Below are 17,128 nucleotides of genomic sequence, written 5' to 3'. Positions count from 1 at the left end.
AATATTTTTTCATAAAATAAAAATTTAATCTACAGAAGTAAGTGACAGCTCTAGGGAAGGTGAAAGAATGTTTGTAAAAAGTTCCAGTATAAACAATTTTATTATTTCATAGCCTCAATCCTATAGTATGTGGAACTTAATAAGCATAGAAAAACAAATACCTCATTAAACATCCCTAGATTTATCCTTTTATTCCATATTTTGATTAGATGACAAAGAAAGGCCAGAAATTCTAATATGTTTGTGTTTCTATGCATATCATTTCTCAGAAAAATGTTATTATAATGTGAGGTGTTAAGTAGTATACTTGCTTTTCTTGGGACTCTCCCCCCTGCCTCCCCCCACACACCCCATGTTACATAGTAGCTTCAAACATAAAATAACTTAAATATTTCTTTAACTTTTCAATATTAACTTAATAGTGCTTTTGCAGTATTGAAGTCCCAAATCTGATGTGTGTGCCATATACTCAAATATATAGCAAATGTATATTTGCTGCCTTTCTTATTTGAATAACTCAAGAACTTATTTAAGGCATCGCATAAAATGCTTTATGTCAACTGATTTATTCTTTTCAAGCTTCTTAATAATTAAATGATTGGCTAATTACTTTTTAATTCTCTTGTTAAAAGTCTTTCCTGGGAGTATACTTTGTATTAGTACAAACTGTGTCTTTTTATATTGTTGAGATAATTGGGTCAAAGAAAGTAAGAAAACATTCAGGGTTTGAGGTATTCTGATTGTTACTTGGTTACTCTAAATAGGTATCTCAACTATTTTTATTAGAAAATGGAGGGAGTTTATATGGCAGTAGTTGAATTTTATCTCTTAAGGTTCATAGTTTTGGTTTAATTAGCTTTGAATTGCAAGGGAGCATTAAATTAATCTTCCTTTATTTAAAATCCATTTAATGGATTTGGCATATCCAAATAAAGAGGTTACCATTCCATAAAAGAAAACAGGAAACATCCTATGAAACCAAACAAAAAACAATCAAAACAAAAACTCTGAAATATTTTGTGAAATTAAAATTGGAGTAAAAAGGTTATCAACTGGACAATCTGATTTGCCGTTTTTATTTGCAACAGCATTTGACATGATTTAAATTTAAATAATTAAGAAATTGCACTGCAACAGAAAGTTTTAAGAACCTTTTATGTAACTTAATACAATGCTATTTGAGACTGCCAGCAAACTCTTAAAACTCCTGGACACTGGCTCTCTTCTCTTCTGGCTTCCCTCCTAGTCATGTCTTGGCGACTGTCCAGAGCTGACAACTTTCACCCAGGAGTGAAGGGAGATTTGTCTAGTATAGGGAGGATTTTTGAGCCATCCTAGATTTTCACATCCAGATGGGCAAGGAGGAGGGGTAGCAGTATCATTGTACATACTTGGGTGATGTCATTGTGCCATGCATAAATATAACCATTAATTTACTCCTACTGGTGAATCCTGAATGTCCTTACTCAAATGTTCCTTATTAGAAACTATAATGTAACAACTTCAAAGTTAACACAAAAATCACTCAAACTTTATGTCCAAGCAATTGATGTACAAATACTTTGACTACTCCATTTCCAGTTACATATACTGCAGACCAAAGAGGTTTTACATTTTGGCTAATAACATAAAAACATTTAGAATCTGTTAAGATGAGAATGTGAAAGTTCCAATTTCAAGGCCTCTGCTCAGATCATTATGCTAAAGCTTTCTGAACACTGAATTATATTATGACAATTTATTGTCCATAGTGTATTTTTCCTAAAGTGAATTGTGATTATTATGCTTTTGAGGATTTTTAAAGCTATTAATTTTAGATTCTTTTAAGTAAATTTGCCTACCTTTATCTAAAAGACCACTTAGTATTAGCATTACGAAAGACGTTTTGACAAGAGTGGTTTTAAGATATGATTACATCAATATACCATACTGCCTATGAATCTTGGAGGTACAGAAATAATCTGTAACACTATTTTGGCTTTTTAAAAAATATTTACATTTACATCCCCAAATGCTTTTATACATCACTGGAAAACTGAATGAGTTTATAATTAAGATAATCTCAGACAGAAACTTTGATGTTATTCTTATATAATTTCTAGTAATTTTTATTCTATAGACTTTTTTTGCGATCTGTCTGTACAACTTCTACCATCTAGTTTGCCACATTATATAAACTATTTTCCAAAACTGTTGTGCAGAAAGCAGTAAGGTCATTGTTGAATATAACTTATTTTGTGGTAATGATTAAAACTTTTCTTGCTCTAATACTTCATGAAAGCTTTTAAAATAGAATTTAATTTGCAGTTAATAACTGTAGTGTAAATCCATGGAGCTTAGAAACAAAATAAATTAAATTTATGAATGAGTTTCTGAGAGTTTTAAATCCTGGCTATATACATCTTTTACTTTGGAATTCATTAGTTTTCCTCTGCAAAGTGGAGGGTTGATTTTTTTTAAATCTCCCATAAATTACCTTAAAAAGACTTATAATTTTGACAAATATTACAGGGTGTTAAATGGTTTATTAGTAAATTTTAAGGTTAAAGAAAGAAGCCCTCTTTAAAATGTCAGGTTGTCCATTTAAATATATAAGACTTTCCTTATATACTACTAGAATGGAAGACTAATTCTATCCTTAAACGTAACAATTTCTATTATTAAAATAACTGAGAAAACTCTAGTTTATATCACTGAATATCTAAATAGTTGAGTTCTAACAAAAATTGACTTTTATCATTTTAGATTTAGATATTTAGATACAAAGGTTTAGTCTTGTATTTATAGATAAAAGGAAATCTGACCTTTTGATTAAGAAATACTGTCAGTAGCCTTTATAAGTGCTTGTTCATCTGAGGGTCCATGACAGGAGTACTCTTCCCAGTTGAGTTTATCCTAAAAATGAAATGATAAGAGCCTGCTGGTTGTTATCTAAGATTCTTCTTAATGGGAGAACCACATGGTTATTCTTCATCTCCCACTTGTTCTCACCCTCTACAACCAACCCAGCCACACCCCACCCCCACCCCAACATTGTTCAGTACTCAGCACAATGAATCATTTTCAAGTTGACTCATTGTGAACTGTCTCCCAGCTGTTGGAATGTCTGGCAGACATTTTTGTTTGGGTGAAGAATAACTGGCTGAAACCCAACCTGGATGAGTTTGATATAATAGTCTTTGGCTAAAGAAATATTGAGAGGAACTTGTTTATGGCCTCTGAAGCCCCTGTTATTCCTGGAGTAGGACCATCCCCTGTGGCATAGAACTGAAAGTAAGGAATCAATCTGTATTATTTTCCCACCATTGAATGAAAAATTGCCTTAGAAAAAAATAGGCATTTTCAAATTATGTTTGTTTTTCTATATTTGGTACCCACGTGATTGAGAGTATTAAAGCCAATTAAGGATGATTATTTTTACTGGTTCCTTTTAAGAGTACTGATTCAAAGACTGAAACATTCTTCATACAACACACATTTCTACTTACAGAGGAGTTTCAAATACTGCCCTAGGTATGAGTTAGTCATTTCAGCATAATGTTTAGTGACAGAAGCTACTATGTATTTCAGACCGAGTCAGGTGACATTGACCAGTTTTCTTTTATTTTTCATTCTTATGCAATCTTTACTAGAGGACTTAAACAGATAAATAACAGTAAGCTCGGTAGTCAATCATGTTTTCAGAAAGTGAATGTGTTTCATTGTGTTTGGACTTTCCCCTATTGGAACATAGGATCAAACTAAAATTTTCTTGACTGTTTTACACTTCCCATTCTTTTCTAAAGATTCTTTTTAAACTGGTAGACATTATCAGTATATAAAATGGGAGTTTCAAAATTATAAAATCTTACAAAGAGCAATTTTCTCACCTTATCTAGAACTTCAGAGCAAATATATTTCTAAGATGCTTTAACATATGAAATATTTGCTGTCACAGGCTAAAAGAAATGCTGAATTTCCATTAAATAAAATAATGCAAGGGAACTATAGGGTCCTTAATGATTATATTTTTAATGATCTTTTATACCCATGAAATTCTGGGTATTTTAGGACTTTTGCTACTTAAAATATTACCTTTTTTATACAGTGTATCATTTAGCAATGTTTTTGGTTCATGTCAGGTTGTGTTGGGAAAAAGGTAGTCTACCAGTCTAGTGCTAGGCATCTACCATCTTTTCTTTGCCTTTATTGTTATCCCAGAGCCAAATAGCAGCATCTGGAAGGAGAGAACAGAAGACTCCAGAGCTAGCCATGCTGCAGCCTCTTAGCTGGACCCTTCCGTGTTTCTAAAACCATTCAGAGGACCTCAGCTGTTACAGGACTGGGACCTGGTCCCAGTTGACAGATGATAGTGGGACTTTGCTTTACACATTACACTGTACTATCTACTGTTTCTGAATCCTGATGTCTATCAGATTTTCCAGTGAGTAAAGTAATTTGAAAAAGAATAGTATGTGAGGATAAAGGTAGCCTTGCCTCTTAATGCAAAGAAAAATAATCAATTTATGTTCTCTACAGAAAATAAGGTATATCCCCTTAGCTCTTCTAATTAGGATAGCATACATACATGGGCTGGAATTTTCAATTAAGTACATATTTTCATCCAGTTTTCAGCCTGTGATAGCTTTGAGTTATTTTTCTGTATTGATAATTTGTCTCCTCTACAATTTGTCATTGAGATGGCATAATGGCAGTGAATATGTGTTATATTTTTAAACATATAATGAGTGTTTTATTTTCTTGTTTTACAGAATAAAGCAATTATTGCTCGTGTTACAAACTTGTCAGATACAGTTGTTGGTCTGGAATCATTTATTGGTTCTGAAAGAGAAACCAACCCATTATATAAGGATTATCATGGTAAGCAGCACCTTTATAAAGAGAAGAGAATATCCTAGGTTGCCTCTAGGGTACCTGGAAGCCTTATGTCTAGTCATAATATCTATTGTCAAGTAGCATGAATTTTATAATTTATCTGTTAAATGTTTTCCATTCCTGACCATTCTTTCTTCTTTTTTTTTTTTTAATTTTTTATTTCTTTATTTGACAGAGAACACAAGCAGGGAGAGCAGCAGGCAGAGAGAGAGGGACAAGCAGACTCCCCGCTGAGCAGGGAGCCCCATATAGGGCTTGATCCCAGGATCCTGGGATCATTACCTGAACCAAAGGCAAGACTCTTAACCGGCTGAGCCACCCAGGTGTCCGTCCCCCCCGCCCCCGACCATTCTTTCATGGCAACTTATCACCAAACTACATTAAGACTATGGACTATGGTAGCTACTTGAAAGGAGTAAAACCCAAGTACTAAGGCATGGCTCAGTCAGATAAAAATTTTATTGTCCAAGGAACTTGAAGTCATGAAACTTATTAGCCATGTTTGAAATAAATATATTAATTCTAATAATAACAGTTTTGAATAGTGGTTTATGCTTTACAAAGCCTAATATGTGAAAAATAAAATTCATACTTATTAGATTTTAAAAGTCCTAGTCAATCATGTTTTCAGAAAGTGAACATCTTTGATTATGTTTGGACTTTGCTCATTTTGTTGAGTTATGAGCAAATTTTATAATATTGTCATCCTAGTATAAATACAGGTCAATTAATCAGACTTCTAGTTGTTTTTTTTAAAGTTTTTAGTAATATTTTTGTCATTTGGTTAATTTGGTGATTTTTTTTTAAATAAAGGCTCTTACATAGAACCATTGAAATAGGAAAGGTTTAATAGTTTTGTACATCTTAGCTCTAAATTAAATAGGCAATATGGTTTTTACCTATTTACTTATACTGAGTAAATATCAATTATTGCTGTTATTATTGTGGGCCTACTTCCATGGAAACCTCTAAATACTGAGTAGTTTATTTGAAGCCTGCTAGAAGATTATTTAAGACTGTGATTGCAGGACTATGACAATTTTTACAGTCAAAAAAAAAAATTATAAGATACTTTATATGATAACCACCAGTACTTTGAAGAGTCAGCATAAAATATTCTTTTTTAAAAAAGATTTTATTTATTTATTCATTAGAGACACAGAGAGAGGCAAAGACATAGGCAGAGAGAAAAGCAGGCTCCCTACAGGAGCCTTATATGGGACTCGATCCCAGGACCCTGGGATCTGGACCTGAGCCGAAGGCAAATGCTCAACCATTGAGCTACCCAGGTGCCCCAGCATACAAATTTTAAAAAACAGTGAAACAGCACAATGTAACAATCAAATATTTTTTAAAGGCTAGAAAATATAAGCTATGAACAAAAGCTACATAAAATCATTTGCTTCATGATATTAACTTGCATAACTCTGTATGTTATATGCCCAGATTAACCCTATGTATAATTATTTAATCTTTTATAGTCACTATTATAGGAAGAGGACTATTAAGATTAAACTATTTCTTTTTTTTTAATTTGTTACTGAGCTATAATGATATACAACATTGTATTAGTTTAAGGTATACAAAGTAATAATGCGATAGATGTATGTATTGTGAAAAGATTACCACAGTTAACTTTTGTTAACATACATCACCATGGTTTACGATATTTTCTTTTCTAGTGATGAGAACTTTTAAGATTTCTTCTCTTAGCTACTTTCAAATACACAATACATTATTGTTAAGCATAGTCACCGCGCTATACATTACAACCCTAGGACTTAAACTTGTCTCATAACTGGATAAACTATTTTTCCTTTATTATTATTATTTTTTTAAACAACTCAAGTTAAATATTACCTTAATAAATTATATCTGAGTATCATGTGTAAGTAAGTATTGTGACCTAATAAATTTAATAAATTATATTTTACATTCTAAGACAGTTATTTTGATTAAAACATTTCAAGGGTGAAAGGCTATGATATTTTGTGCTGAAATCTCTAGATCAATAAATTATTACCAACAGATTGAGTGATTTTGACAACTAGTAACATTTCTGTTAATAAGAGGGACCTGATAAACCATATTCGTTCATTGTATAAAGGCCTCCTGACTTAGCAGCTAAGCAAGTATATATATACCAAGTTAACATGAGGAATGTACAAATGAAAGTCTAGTGCGCTCATTTCTAATGTATTTTACCAAGTAACTCTGTTTAAAATATTTTTAACCTGGGGGGGCGCCTGGGTGGCTCAGTCAGTTAAGCACTGTCTTTGGCTCAGGTCATGATCCTAAGGTCCTGGGATTGGAGCCTTGCATTGGGCTACCTACTCCAAGGGGGGTCTGCTTCTCCCTACCTCTGTCTGCCACTTGCCTTGCTTGTGCTCTCTCTTTCTCTCTGTCAAATAAATTAATTAAATATCTTTTTAAAAAGATATTTTTAATCTGTATCTAAAAGCTGTCTTCTTAACATAGTTTGCATTTTTTTAAGTTAAATAAATTAAATCAAATGTTTCAGTGAATTATTTTTGAATGGACCATTTCAAAAGTTAAGCACCTAGAGGTTTACCCTTTTAAGCTAAAACAAATACATACATTACTAAGCATTCAAACACACACCAAACTATTTATTAGAGAAGGAGTTATTTAAATAAGATGCATCTCATTTGTTCAGATTTGGATTTGCTTTCTTCTCCCATGTTTAGAGATCAATGTCTTTGGGGTAATGATTTTTAAATATGGGCTGAGTCAGGCAGGGAGATACACCGAAGGATCTTCCATGTCTTCATCTGTGGCAAATGACCCCGAGTTTAGTCAGAAACTGCATTAAGCTGCACAAAAGCCATCCACTGCCCTTGTCAGAAAAAATTAGCAAGTGTTTCTACTGACAAGAGGCCAAGGCTCACGGTTTACCTAGCACTGTTACAAAGCTTATAACAGCTACATAAAGGTCTAACATGCCACAGAAATGAGTGTCTTGGGATGGCATAGGGGTTAATGTTTGATCCTAGAGTGTGCTCTGAAATGTAGTTTTCTTCAGTGGTTTGCTCAAGTCATTAATAAGGTACAAAATGAAATACTTTTCATTAGTGCTTCACTGGTTATCAGTAACCCATAAGCCTTGTTTTGCTGGCTGCTTACTGGTGCATTTAATAAAATAAAGATCACTCAGTGGTGCCGTGGGCAGCATGCAAGGTGATAGCCATATTTGCTTACTGTAAATACAAGAGAAAATCACACACAAACCGGCTGTAGTTTTGACAAGTATTAAGATCCCTCTTTACATCTGTACTTCTGTACCAAAGTGCAATTAGTTTTCCTCGCACAAGGATTTCTGTTTATCTTATTCTGCTTGATTACTTGAGTATAATCACACCATTTGCTTCATTGCTCCTGGTAGTAAGCTCCAGTTTTAAAAGGGGAGGATGCTTGTGTGTAAATTTACCGGATTCTGCTGTGAGACTCTTAATTTATGCATCCAAGACAGTGTTTTTAATTTTTTTTCTTTTAATTTCCTTTTCACAAGGTTTGATTCATATTCGACAGATTCCTCGGCTTAATAACTTGATTTATGATGTATCCGATGTCAAAGACTTAGCTTTTAAATTAAAAAGGAAGCTATTCACCATTGAGGTAAGAGAGAATTTTTGTATTTTAGTTGACGGTCTTGAGGTTAAATAGTCTATGTGTATATGTATATATATGTTTTTTTACACTAATGAAATTCTTAGAAAATGTTTCCTGCTGATATTCTTAAGTTCTTTTGGTGTCACGAAATAATGTTCTTCAACTATCTTATTTTTTCCTCTTTTAATGGCATATCATTAGAGTATAGCAAAAATGATTTTGTTTTACACGTCTATTCAAAGTAAGCGTCAAACTTACATGATAAGTATGACATGCGTATTTCCAAGGCTTTCAAAAGCATATTTAATTAAATGTTAATGAGCTGTGCTTATTTGTGTGTGGAATGTGAATGCTACCCACAATTGTGTATGGCTAAGAAAAGAGGATCCTTATCTACATTCTAAAAGCAGTTTTCTTTACTATTAGTGAAATCACCTTTCCGCTTTCCATGCTGAACAAAACAAAGTATAATTTACACCAATGTCTGTAAGTAAATTTTCTACAAAACTTAAACTTTTTTTGTGACCTTTGTGCAAGCAGTAGTGACAGAAAGTAGTAGTACAAAAGATTTATTTCAACTTAATCTTGCTAAAGAGCAAATGAACATAGCACTATTAAGCAATTAGAGTTGATGTATTTATTAACGAAATAAATGCTCAGGGAGAGATGGCTTTTGGGTGATGTGATAGTTATCAGTATAGTCAGTGCAATTTTTTTTAACAAAGACATAAAACAGCCAAGCAGCCTTGACAAACCATTTTGTTTAATCTCTTTTCAAATGAAAAGCTCTTAAGCAGGCCACTTGTCTTAACTGCTTGAAACCATAAAAAGAGAGAATTGCCACCAATAAATTAGCATATTTTTAACTTCATCACCAAATGATGGTCAATGTGGCTTGGCACTGCTTTGGTGTTTGGGACTTCACCCTTAAGTGACCACTTTGGCCCTTTTTTGACCCTCTGCCCTCTTTAGCTGGCCACTTGATAAGGTAACTTCATGGTTCTCTCTCTTTTTCTCTTTCCCTTCACATTTGCAAGTAGCGCTAACCTATAAATCATTGTAAGGGCCCTATCCAGTGACAAATTAATGTGCCCTCCTCCTAATTAATGGTCATCAATGTCCTTAATTATCTAATCCTATTGAGAGCAGTTAATAGTTAATCAGGCAGCCAGTTCTTCAAGCAGGTCATCTCTGCAGGAGTGTTAGAAGTTTCTCATCTGGGGATACTCCCTTCAAAAGCCACTTAAAGCCAAAAGATCGAGAGTGTAGAAATACTGATTCTTGAGCTAATTTGCTTTAGTTCTCAAAAGAAACTATTGAAATGGAACCCAACACTATAATTATTCAAACTTTGTTTCAGTTTTTCTGATAGAATACTGAGAAACTTACCATTATTATTTACCAATTTTAGGCGATATTTTGCTTAAAAATTTTAGAGGGATAAAGTTATAGGTAGTGTCACAAGGAAAGCATGCTTCATCATTTTCTTTTAAGTTGAGCTTACATTTTTATTGAAAAATGTGGGGTTTTTTTTCTCTAACACCTTTCTCCCAAGTGAGTATTCCGACAACCAGGTCTAAGGTATTATGTCTATCATCATAGAAACTAAGCAAGTATATTCCCTCGTGAAAATCATATTGCATCCAGGGAAAAAAGTAGCACTGTAGTATGGATCATATTTATTCTTTCTCCCTCTCTTTCACACACATGTACACAACATACACATACACACACACACACACACACACAGTGGATCTTATTTTGGAGATGAGGGGGGTAGAAGTAAAAGACTTAAATAATGTCAAGTGGGACCTCTTTTTAGAATAACTTTAGGTTCTAATAGTGACTGCATTTTACCATTGGAACTGATATGAAATCTTTCATAAACCACATAGGTTTCTGTTCCATTTCCTCTCTTCTATTCCCAACATTCTAAACTAAGAGAACAATTATAAATGATCACCTGTGGTTTGGAAGCAATAAGGAAAACAAAACACAAATCGATGATTGGTTTTTAAAAAGTTAATATTTAATACAGTTGATCAAATCCTTTACTTTTTTGGCTTATAACCTTCATCTTTTCTTATACATAGAAATATAGGTGAAACACATTCCAAATAACTTATTTCTTCGTGCAATAAAATTCAGTGTGATGATTAGAAGAAAAATGAATTCAGGAACAAAACAAACGTAATAGAAGCATATATAGGTATAATTATAACAAGATAAAATCATGTGGTTCATACAAGACTAAATGATTTAAATACAGCATTGTACCTTATAAAATACATACCCAAACAGGTAGCAAGTCTTTGGTAATATATTGTAGAAATTGAAAACAAGAGGATTCCTTTATTAGGGGAAAAAGTGACATTGTTTTAATATGCACAACAAATAAATGTTTTTTCTAAACTGATACTAAAAAGAAAAAGTAAAATGTATACTCTACTAGTCTGTAAAGTGTGAGATTATGATATAGCAGGCAATGAATATCTGTTTCACTTTCAGAAGAGAAAGGTGGTTTAGCGGGTAAAGCAGAAAGTTTTCTGATTCCATACAGGTAGATTTGTTACATGTTGGAATTTTCTATCAGTCACATGGTCTCAAAAGTTGGCATGTTGGTAAACAAAGGGCAAAAGAAACAGGAAAATACCCTCATCTCTATTTTTAGGGTACCCTTTCTTTGATTTATTAAATACCCTTTTTATGATAAATCATAAATTATCATATTTTTATATATGAAAACTGATTTTTTTTTTAATTAACAGCTACCAAGGGCCTCTAACAAATAGAGCAGCTTTAACCAGCAATCTTTAATTTGAGTGATCTGGAAAAAGCAAAAGAATATTTCTTTCTTCTTGGAATGTGTATTGGTATTATTCAGATTCAAGTGGAAGCATTTATCTAATCACAGTAAATTTTCACTAATACCAAGTATTCATCAGCCATAAAGCTCTTTAAATTAGCCCCTTACAAAAACCATAGCAGAATCATATCTATAGTAATAATCTAAAATTCTGGCATGCATTCTGGATAAGTAAAAGAAAATTTAAGGCTGATTCACTCTGGCTTCAGGTTAGGAAAAAAATAGTTTTGAAATTTTGTAATCCTTCTAAATCATACTAGCATATTTGATTAACCACGATACACTACTTATTCCTTGGCCTTACCACATAACCTTTTTTCAATCGTAGCAAGATTAATAACTCTTCATTGTATACCAGGCCCACTACTGGCTTATTTATACTTTCTATATAATAATTGAATATTTTATACCAAAAGACTTTACGAAGATATAATAATAGACTCAATACATGAAAATTGTATCTTTTTAAATCTTCATATCTGTCCCAAATCTAAGAACAGTCATACACTTAGCAGGTATAAAATCTTTGCTGAAATATATGTATATAGGTAAATTATGAAGTTTGAAAATTTGTCCAAATAATGCAGCTATAAATATTATATAAGCTCCACTGGAGCTACTCCATTAAGTTCCATAAGAAATTTAACTTACATACGTAGCTTCACTTCTAAGATGAAATAACTACTTGAGACGTATTATTTTTCAATTTCTATAATTTTTGCTTCTCTAATGTAAGGATCATCATTAACCAATATTTTTCTTTATATTAGTAATTATGATGTAATTGTAATACCTAAACGAGTAAGATTTTGGTAGGATTTGAAATGTGGCTTCATTTAGTCTGATGGTATCATAACAGCAAATTTTCAAAATAGTGATAAACAGTACTTACATAAGCTATAATTGGTCCCAAAACAGTAATTATCACAAAAAAATCATAAATTATGATATTTATGTGGGTCTTGCACACTAAATGAATATTAAGAGTTCAGAAAATGAAAGTAAATTGAGTTTACTCAAGATTGTCTTTAATACTTTGCCCCTAAATCAGAATACAGGACTCTGGTACCTCTCCAGTCATCAAGAACTTTTTCTCACAGAATTGATAAACCAGTATTTACTGAGTAACAACTATTAATTGTGTACTTACTTAGAAAATTCATTCTTAAGTATTAAGACCAAAATATTACATGCCATCAGTATAAATTAGCTTTATATAGTACTGCAGTATACTTGATAGGATTCAGTAGAATTATTTGAAATTCTTACATATTGGAAAAGCATAAACTCTTGCAGTCACTATGACAATGTTGGACAATGTAGAGTTGCATGATGTCTTTGGTCCTAGGTTTCCTTACTTCCCTACATTTTGTATCAATAGCATTTTCCAGTTTTAAGCGAGAAGTAGAAAGGTGGCTGTTTACTAAACTTAGAGGTAGAGGGGAGGGTTGGTTAACATATTTGTCAATGAAAAATTATGTCACTAAAATAAAATAATGGAAACCTAAATGTCCGACTCAAGAGCATTAAAGTTGTAGCATGATAGACCGTATAGTCCACTAATATATCTTTTCTGATCCTGTTGTCCTCCACAAATATTGAAATATTCAATTCCCAAATGTATTGCAGTTAGCAAAAGGAAATCAAAGTGGAACATAGGTATCTGTTCATATAGATCAAACCATTTGTCAAAAGTAAATTCAAATTAGCATTCTTTAACAATGGAAATGTCATTTTATATGTGTTTACATCTAAATATATTCATTATATTACCATCCCCATATTTACATTTTAATTCCCAAGTAAGGTAGACATACAGTAGGGTCATAGAGGTTTCACAGACTCTCCAGCAGTTGGTAATACTGTACTCTTACATATTTCACATGTCATAGTGAGCCTATCAAAAGTGCATACCACCTTAAGGGGAACACAATTTTGAGACTGTCTAATCCTATTTCTTCCCACATTGGAATCTTAATTAGAAGAGATAAGGAAAAAAAAAAACATCATTTAACTAAATTATTGTCTTGAATCTGTAGCAAAAGGTATAATCCGCAATTGGGCCAATTAGTGAACCCCATAGTTAACTATGCTGCAGCGAACAATTTGATTAGATCTGACACCATCCTAGTTCTCACTGTTGTTTTGCCAGGTATGATGGTCAGACTTCAAAGAGCTTGAGGCATCAGCAGGGCAAGGTTTGGAGGCCAGCTTAGGTCCGGTTGTTAATCTCTCTGCTAAAACCACAGCAGCTCTCACACAAAACAAGCTTACACGACACAATCATGCGGTATTAAAGTTAGGGTTGAGTCATGCCAATTTGCCTTTGATTTTTTGATGATTGACCAAAGATGGCTACATGACTAGACACATGCTAAAAGTATACTGATTAGGTAAGTTCCCAAAATATTTGAAGTATTTTTTAACTTCCTATATAAATATTAGGAAAGTTTATCCTCTTTGATCAAACTTCCAAAGCAGTAGTACTGTATCAGGGGAAAAATGAGTATTTCTTACTGGCAGCCTGAATCCCAAACTTTTCACTTACCATTTCATAAAAATTAGTGTTTACATTAATAATTCCTTAAGGAGAATGTAAAAGGAAATTCTTTCTAAGTGGTAAGCTTTTTAAAAATCTATTAAGCGTATTAAAAGAAAAAAAAACATTTTTTCCCTGAGTCATTTATGTTCTCTGACAATTTTTCTGAAATTTCTTTATAATTATTTTCCACTTAAATGTTGAGTAAAGTGCCCTTCCAGGATGTGATTGCATAAGTGTTCTTTTCTCTGCATTCTGATTTGTTGGAATATTGCAGTAATAGTGACATGTTTCCATTCTGAGAAAAGCCTAAGGCTGCTTTAGTATTATTCCGAATGATTGAAGCTGCCATCTTGCTGACTTTCCCTTAGGCAGCATAAGGCCTGTTTGCTTTTGTGTTCATTTCACATGCTTCCTGTGAGTTGGGCTAGCAGAACATCATTGCTTCATTTGACAAGGAAGAATAAATTCATGTTTGGCTATTATATGTCTTAAAGTTTCTGTATGGTCATCAACACATGAGATACTAAAATTAGACTTTGTTACATCAAATGAATCCTGTTTCTTTGAAAAGTATTTTAAATTATGACACCATGACTGTGAATAATTTTTATATAAAAATAGTCGTTTTATAAATTGAATTAGAGTCTAATATTTCATATTGTGCTAATCTTCATACTAATTAATACTACATTTTAGTCAGGAATATAAAGAAGACATATATTTGAATAGCAAGATGGTGGCACAAGTAAAAATCTAATATTTAGAATCTTGCCAAGTAGTTTTCAGAATGCAAGTGTGTTAAAGATTCAGTGGTACCTGTAGTACAGGAGTCTCACTTTTGAGACCAGGATGGTACAGATTCAGCATCATCTAAGGATACAAAGAGGAAAAAAATATCTCTTCTTCTCTTTCCTGAATTTTGCAGATACAAGTATTTCTGAATGTATTCTATGCTTTGACTCCAGGAAAATTATATTGCAGTTCTTCAAGGATTTTCTTAAAGCATTTGTATAACTGCTATAGCAGAACTCACCCATTTTATTTGGTATTCCCTAAGCCACTTCCTCCCACAATGTGCTATTTATGGTGTCTGAAAAAGATAGAAAAACAGAAAACAAAAAATGATGACAAATCATGGCTATCCCATTTCATCAGCTAGAAGTTGAGAACATAATATTTTACAAATGTAAACTCCAAGGTGCCTAGAAGAGTAATAACATATTACAGAGCTTAGTAAATATGGTATCTATGAACTTTGTGATTACTATAGGCAGCTTTGGGAATATTTTTGTTCCCAAAATATCTTTAGTCCTTCCACAAGGTCTTTGCACAGCAAATGTCCAGAATGTTCATCCCTCCATCCTTTCATGGCTTTTTCTTGTCATTGAACTGCAGGTTAAACATCTCAGCCTCCTTAGGTCTTCCCTGACTGACGCATCTGAAGTATTCATTCTATTATCTACTATCACGTACCTGATTTTAATTCTCATTGTAACACATATTACTGCAGTTGCTTATCAGTAAATTTGTTTGTTATTTTTCAACATTATTCAGCCTGACTTGCTGTAAGCTTCACAAGATTTAGGATATAGTCTATCTTTTTCGTGTGTGGTGAAATCCCAAGCATACATTGTAGGTGTTCCATGAATATTTGTTAAATTGCTAAAGTATTATTTTTAGGGTAACTCATGTCTACAATAAGTGTATTTAAAAACATGTATTGGGTATCTCATTCATTCTGGTATTGTGTTGAGTGCTTCCATATACACTACCATATTTAATTCTTATTTGATACATGAACCCTTGCCATAGGCATTATTACACGCATTTTAATGTAAGAGAATAGGAGGAATTATATAACCTTCCCAAAGTCATAGAGCTAGGATTAAATCCAGATCTTTTAACTCCATGTACAGAATTATACTGGAAAGTTAACATGTTCAGGAGCTCTGTTAATTATTATTGATTTAAAAATAAAAAGTTTTATTGAGTGTTTAACAGGGGCCTAGGACTATTGCAAGTGCTTTATAGCTATAACCTGTGAGCTCTCACAACTACTGGATACCATTATTATCTACATTTTATAAATGAGGAAACTTAAGGTTCAAAGAGATCAAGTAACCTAACTTATCCAAAGTTACTGACAGAAATGACACTTAGACCAAAGCCTGGGCTCTTAACCAGCAACCCACTCACCATGTCACAAGATGTATTGCGATCTCATCTTCAGTGCATGAGCCAGAAAGCCTCCGCCCTGAGACATAAAAAGAAACAAACCTCAAAAATATACATACATTGATAAATAATCTGTTAATATTCATGTTAAAAATTCTTGTGTTCCTAGTAAGCATTTCTACTCTATTTTTATTTTTTTCTACTCTATTTTTATAAAATACCTTTTAAAATTCAGATTGGATTAATCATGGCTTCTCCCTTATATAACATTAGGACTGCGAGATTGTTCTTTCCTTATTTTTTTACTAATTTCTGGTATTTTTGTAGGTATTTCTTAATAGAAGAGTTAATATGCAAAAACTATAAAGCCACTCCCTAAGACACCACTTCTGTAGGATTTCTAGATCTTAACCATGTAATGTGGGGAAAATATTCTATACAAAGAACCATGGTTCCCTTGTTTAGGTCCACTCTTTTGATATGGTTCAAAAGTATCAAAATTTAACTATAGTGTATTATTATTGTATTCACTTACATTCTACATTCAGGTATTTTTGCAAATATTAATTTACTCATAATTACCATGTTGTTATATTTTTCTAAATTATTTTATAATATTATCTTTGAAGCATCAAAATTTATCTCGCTAGATAATTAAGGTATATACAGTTTATAAGGTAGTAAGATACCAAATTCAGTTTTTTCAAATTTCCTATTTTTGCATCCTTTTTTATCATAACTTGTTCTAATGAAGGTTTAATCCATTCATATTAATATCTATTTCTTTTTCTGCTGCAAATGTTTTATTTATTGGAAATTTCAGCTACTATCTTTAAGCAAAATTAAGCAATTAATCTTATGAGCGCAAAAGTATTTTCTTTTTTATTGATCAGTGTTACTAAAAAAAAGTTTCCTACAGTTTACTGTAAGAAATATTCCTCATTAAGGAACAATGAGATTAAATACAAGTTACTAGGCTTTTAAAAGATAGAACTTTTAAGAGACTAAAAGAAACGGAGGTGTAATGGAAGTTCCTTTAG

General features: G+C 32.5%; 1 protein-coding gene across 1 annotated transcript in view; it reads left to right on the top strand.

Annotated features, from left to right (window-relative positions):
- ELP4 (elongator acetyltransferase complex subunit 4) overlaps positions 1-17,128 on the top strand; it is a 242,556-nt gene that overhangs the window by 111,525 nt on the left and 113,903 nt on the right. The window contains exons 8-9 of the mRNA XM_041722909.1: positions 4,752-4,860; positions 8,405-8,511. Of these exons, the coding sequence (XP_041578843.1) occupies positions 4,752-4,860; positions 8,405-8,511 (216 nt within the window). The remainder of the gene's footprint in view (positions 1-4,751; positions 4,861-8,404; positions 8,512-17,128) is intronic.

This window comes from Vulpes lagopus, chromosome 11 (genome assembly GCF_018345385.1).
Source record: "Vulpes lagopus strain Blue_001 chromosome 11, ASM1834538v1, whole genome shotgun sequence".
In the NCBI taxonomy this organism is placed as follows: domain Eukaryota; kingdom Metazoa; phylum Chordata; class Mammalia; order Carnivora; family Canidae; genus Vulpes; species Vulpes lagopus.
This window is presented reverse-complemented; position numbering and strand designations above follow the sequence as displayed.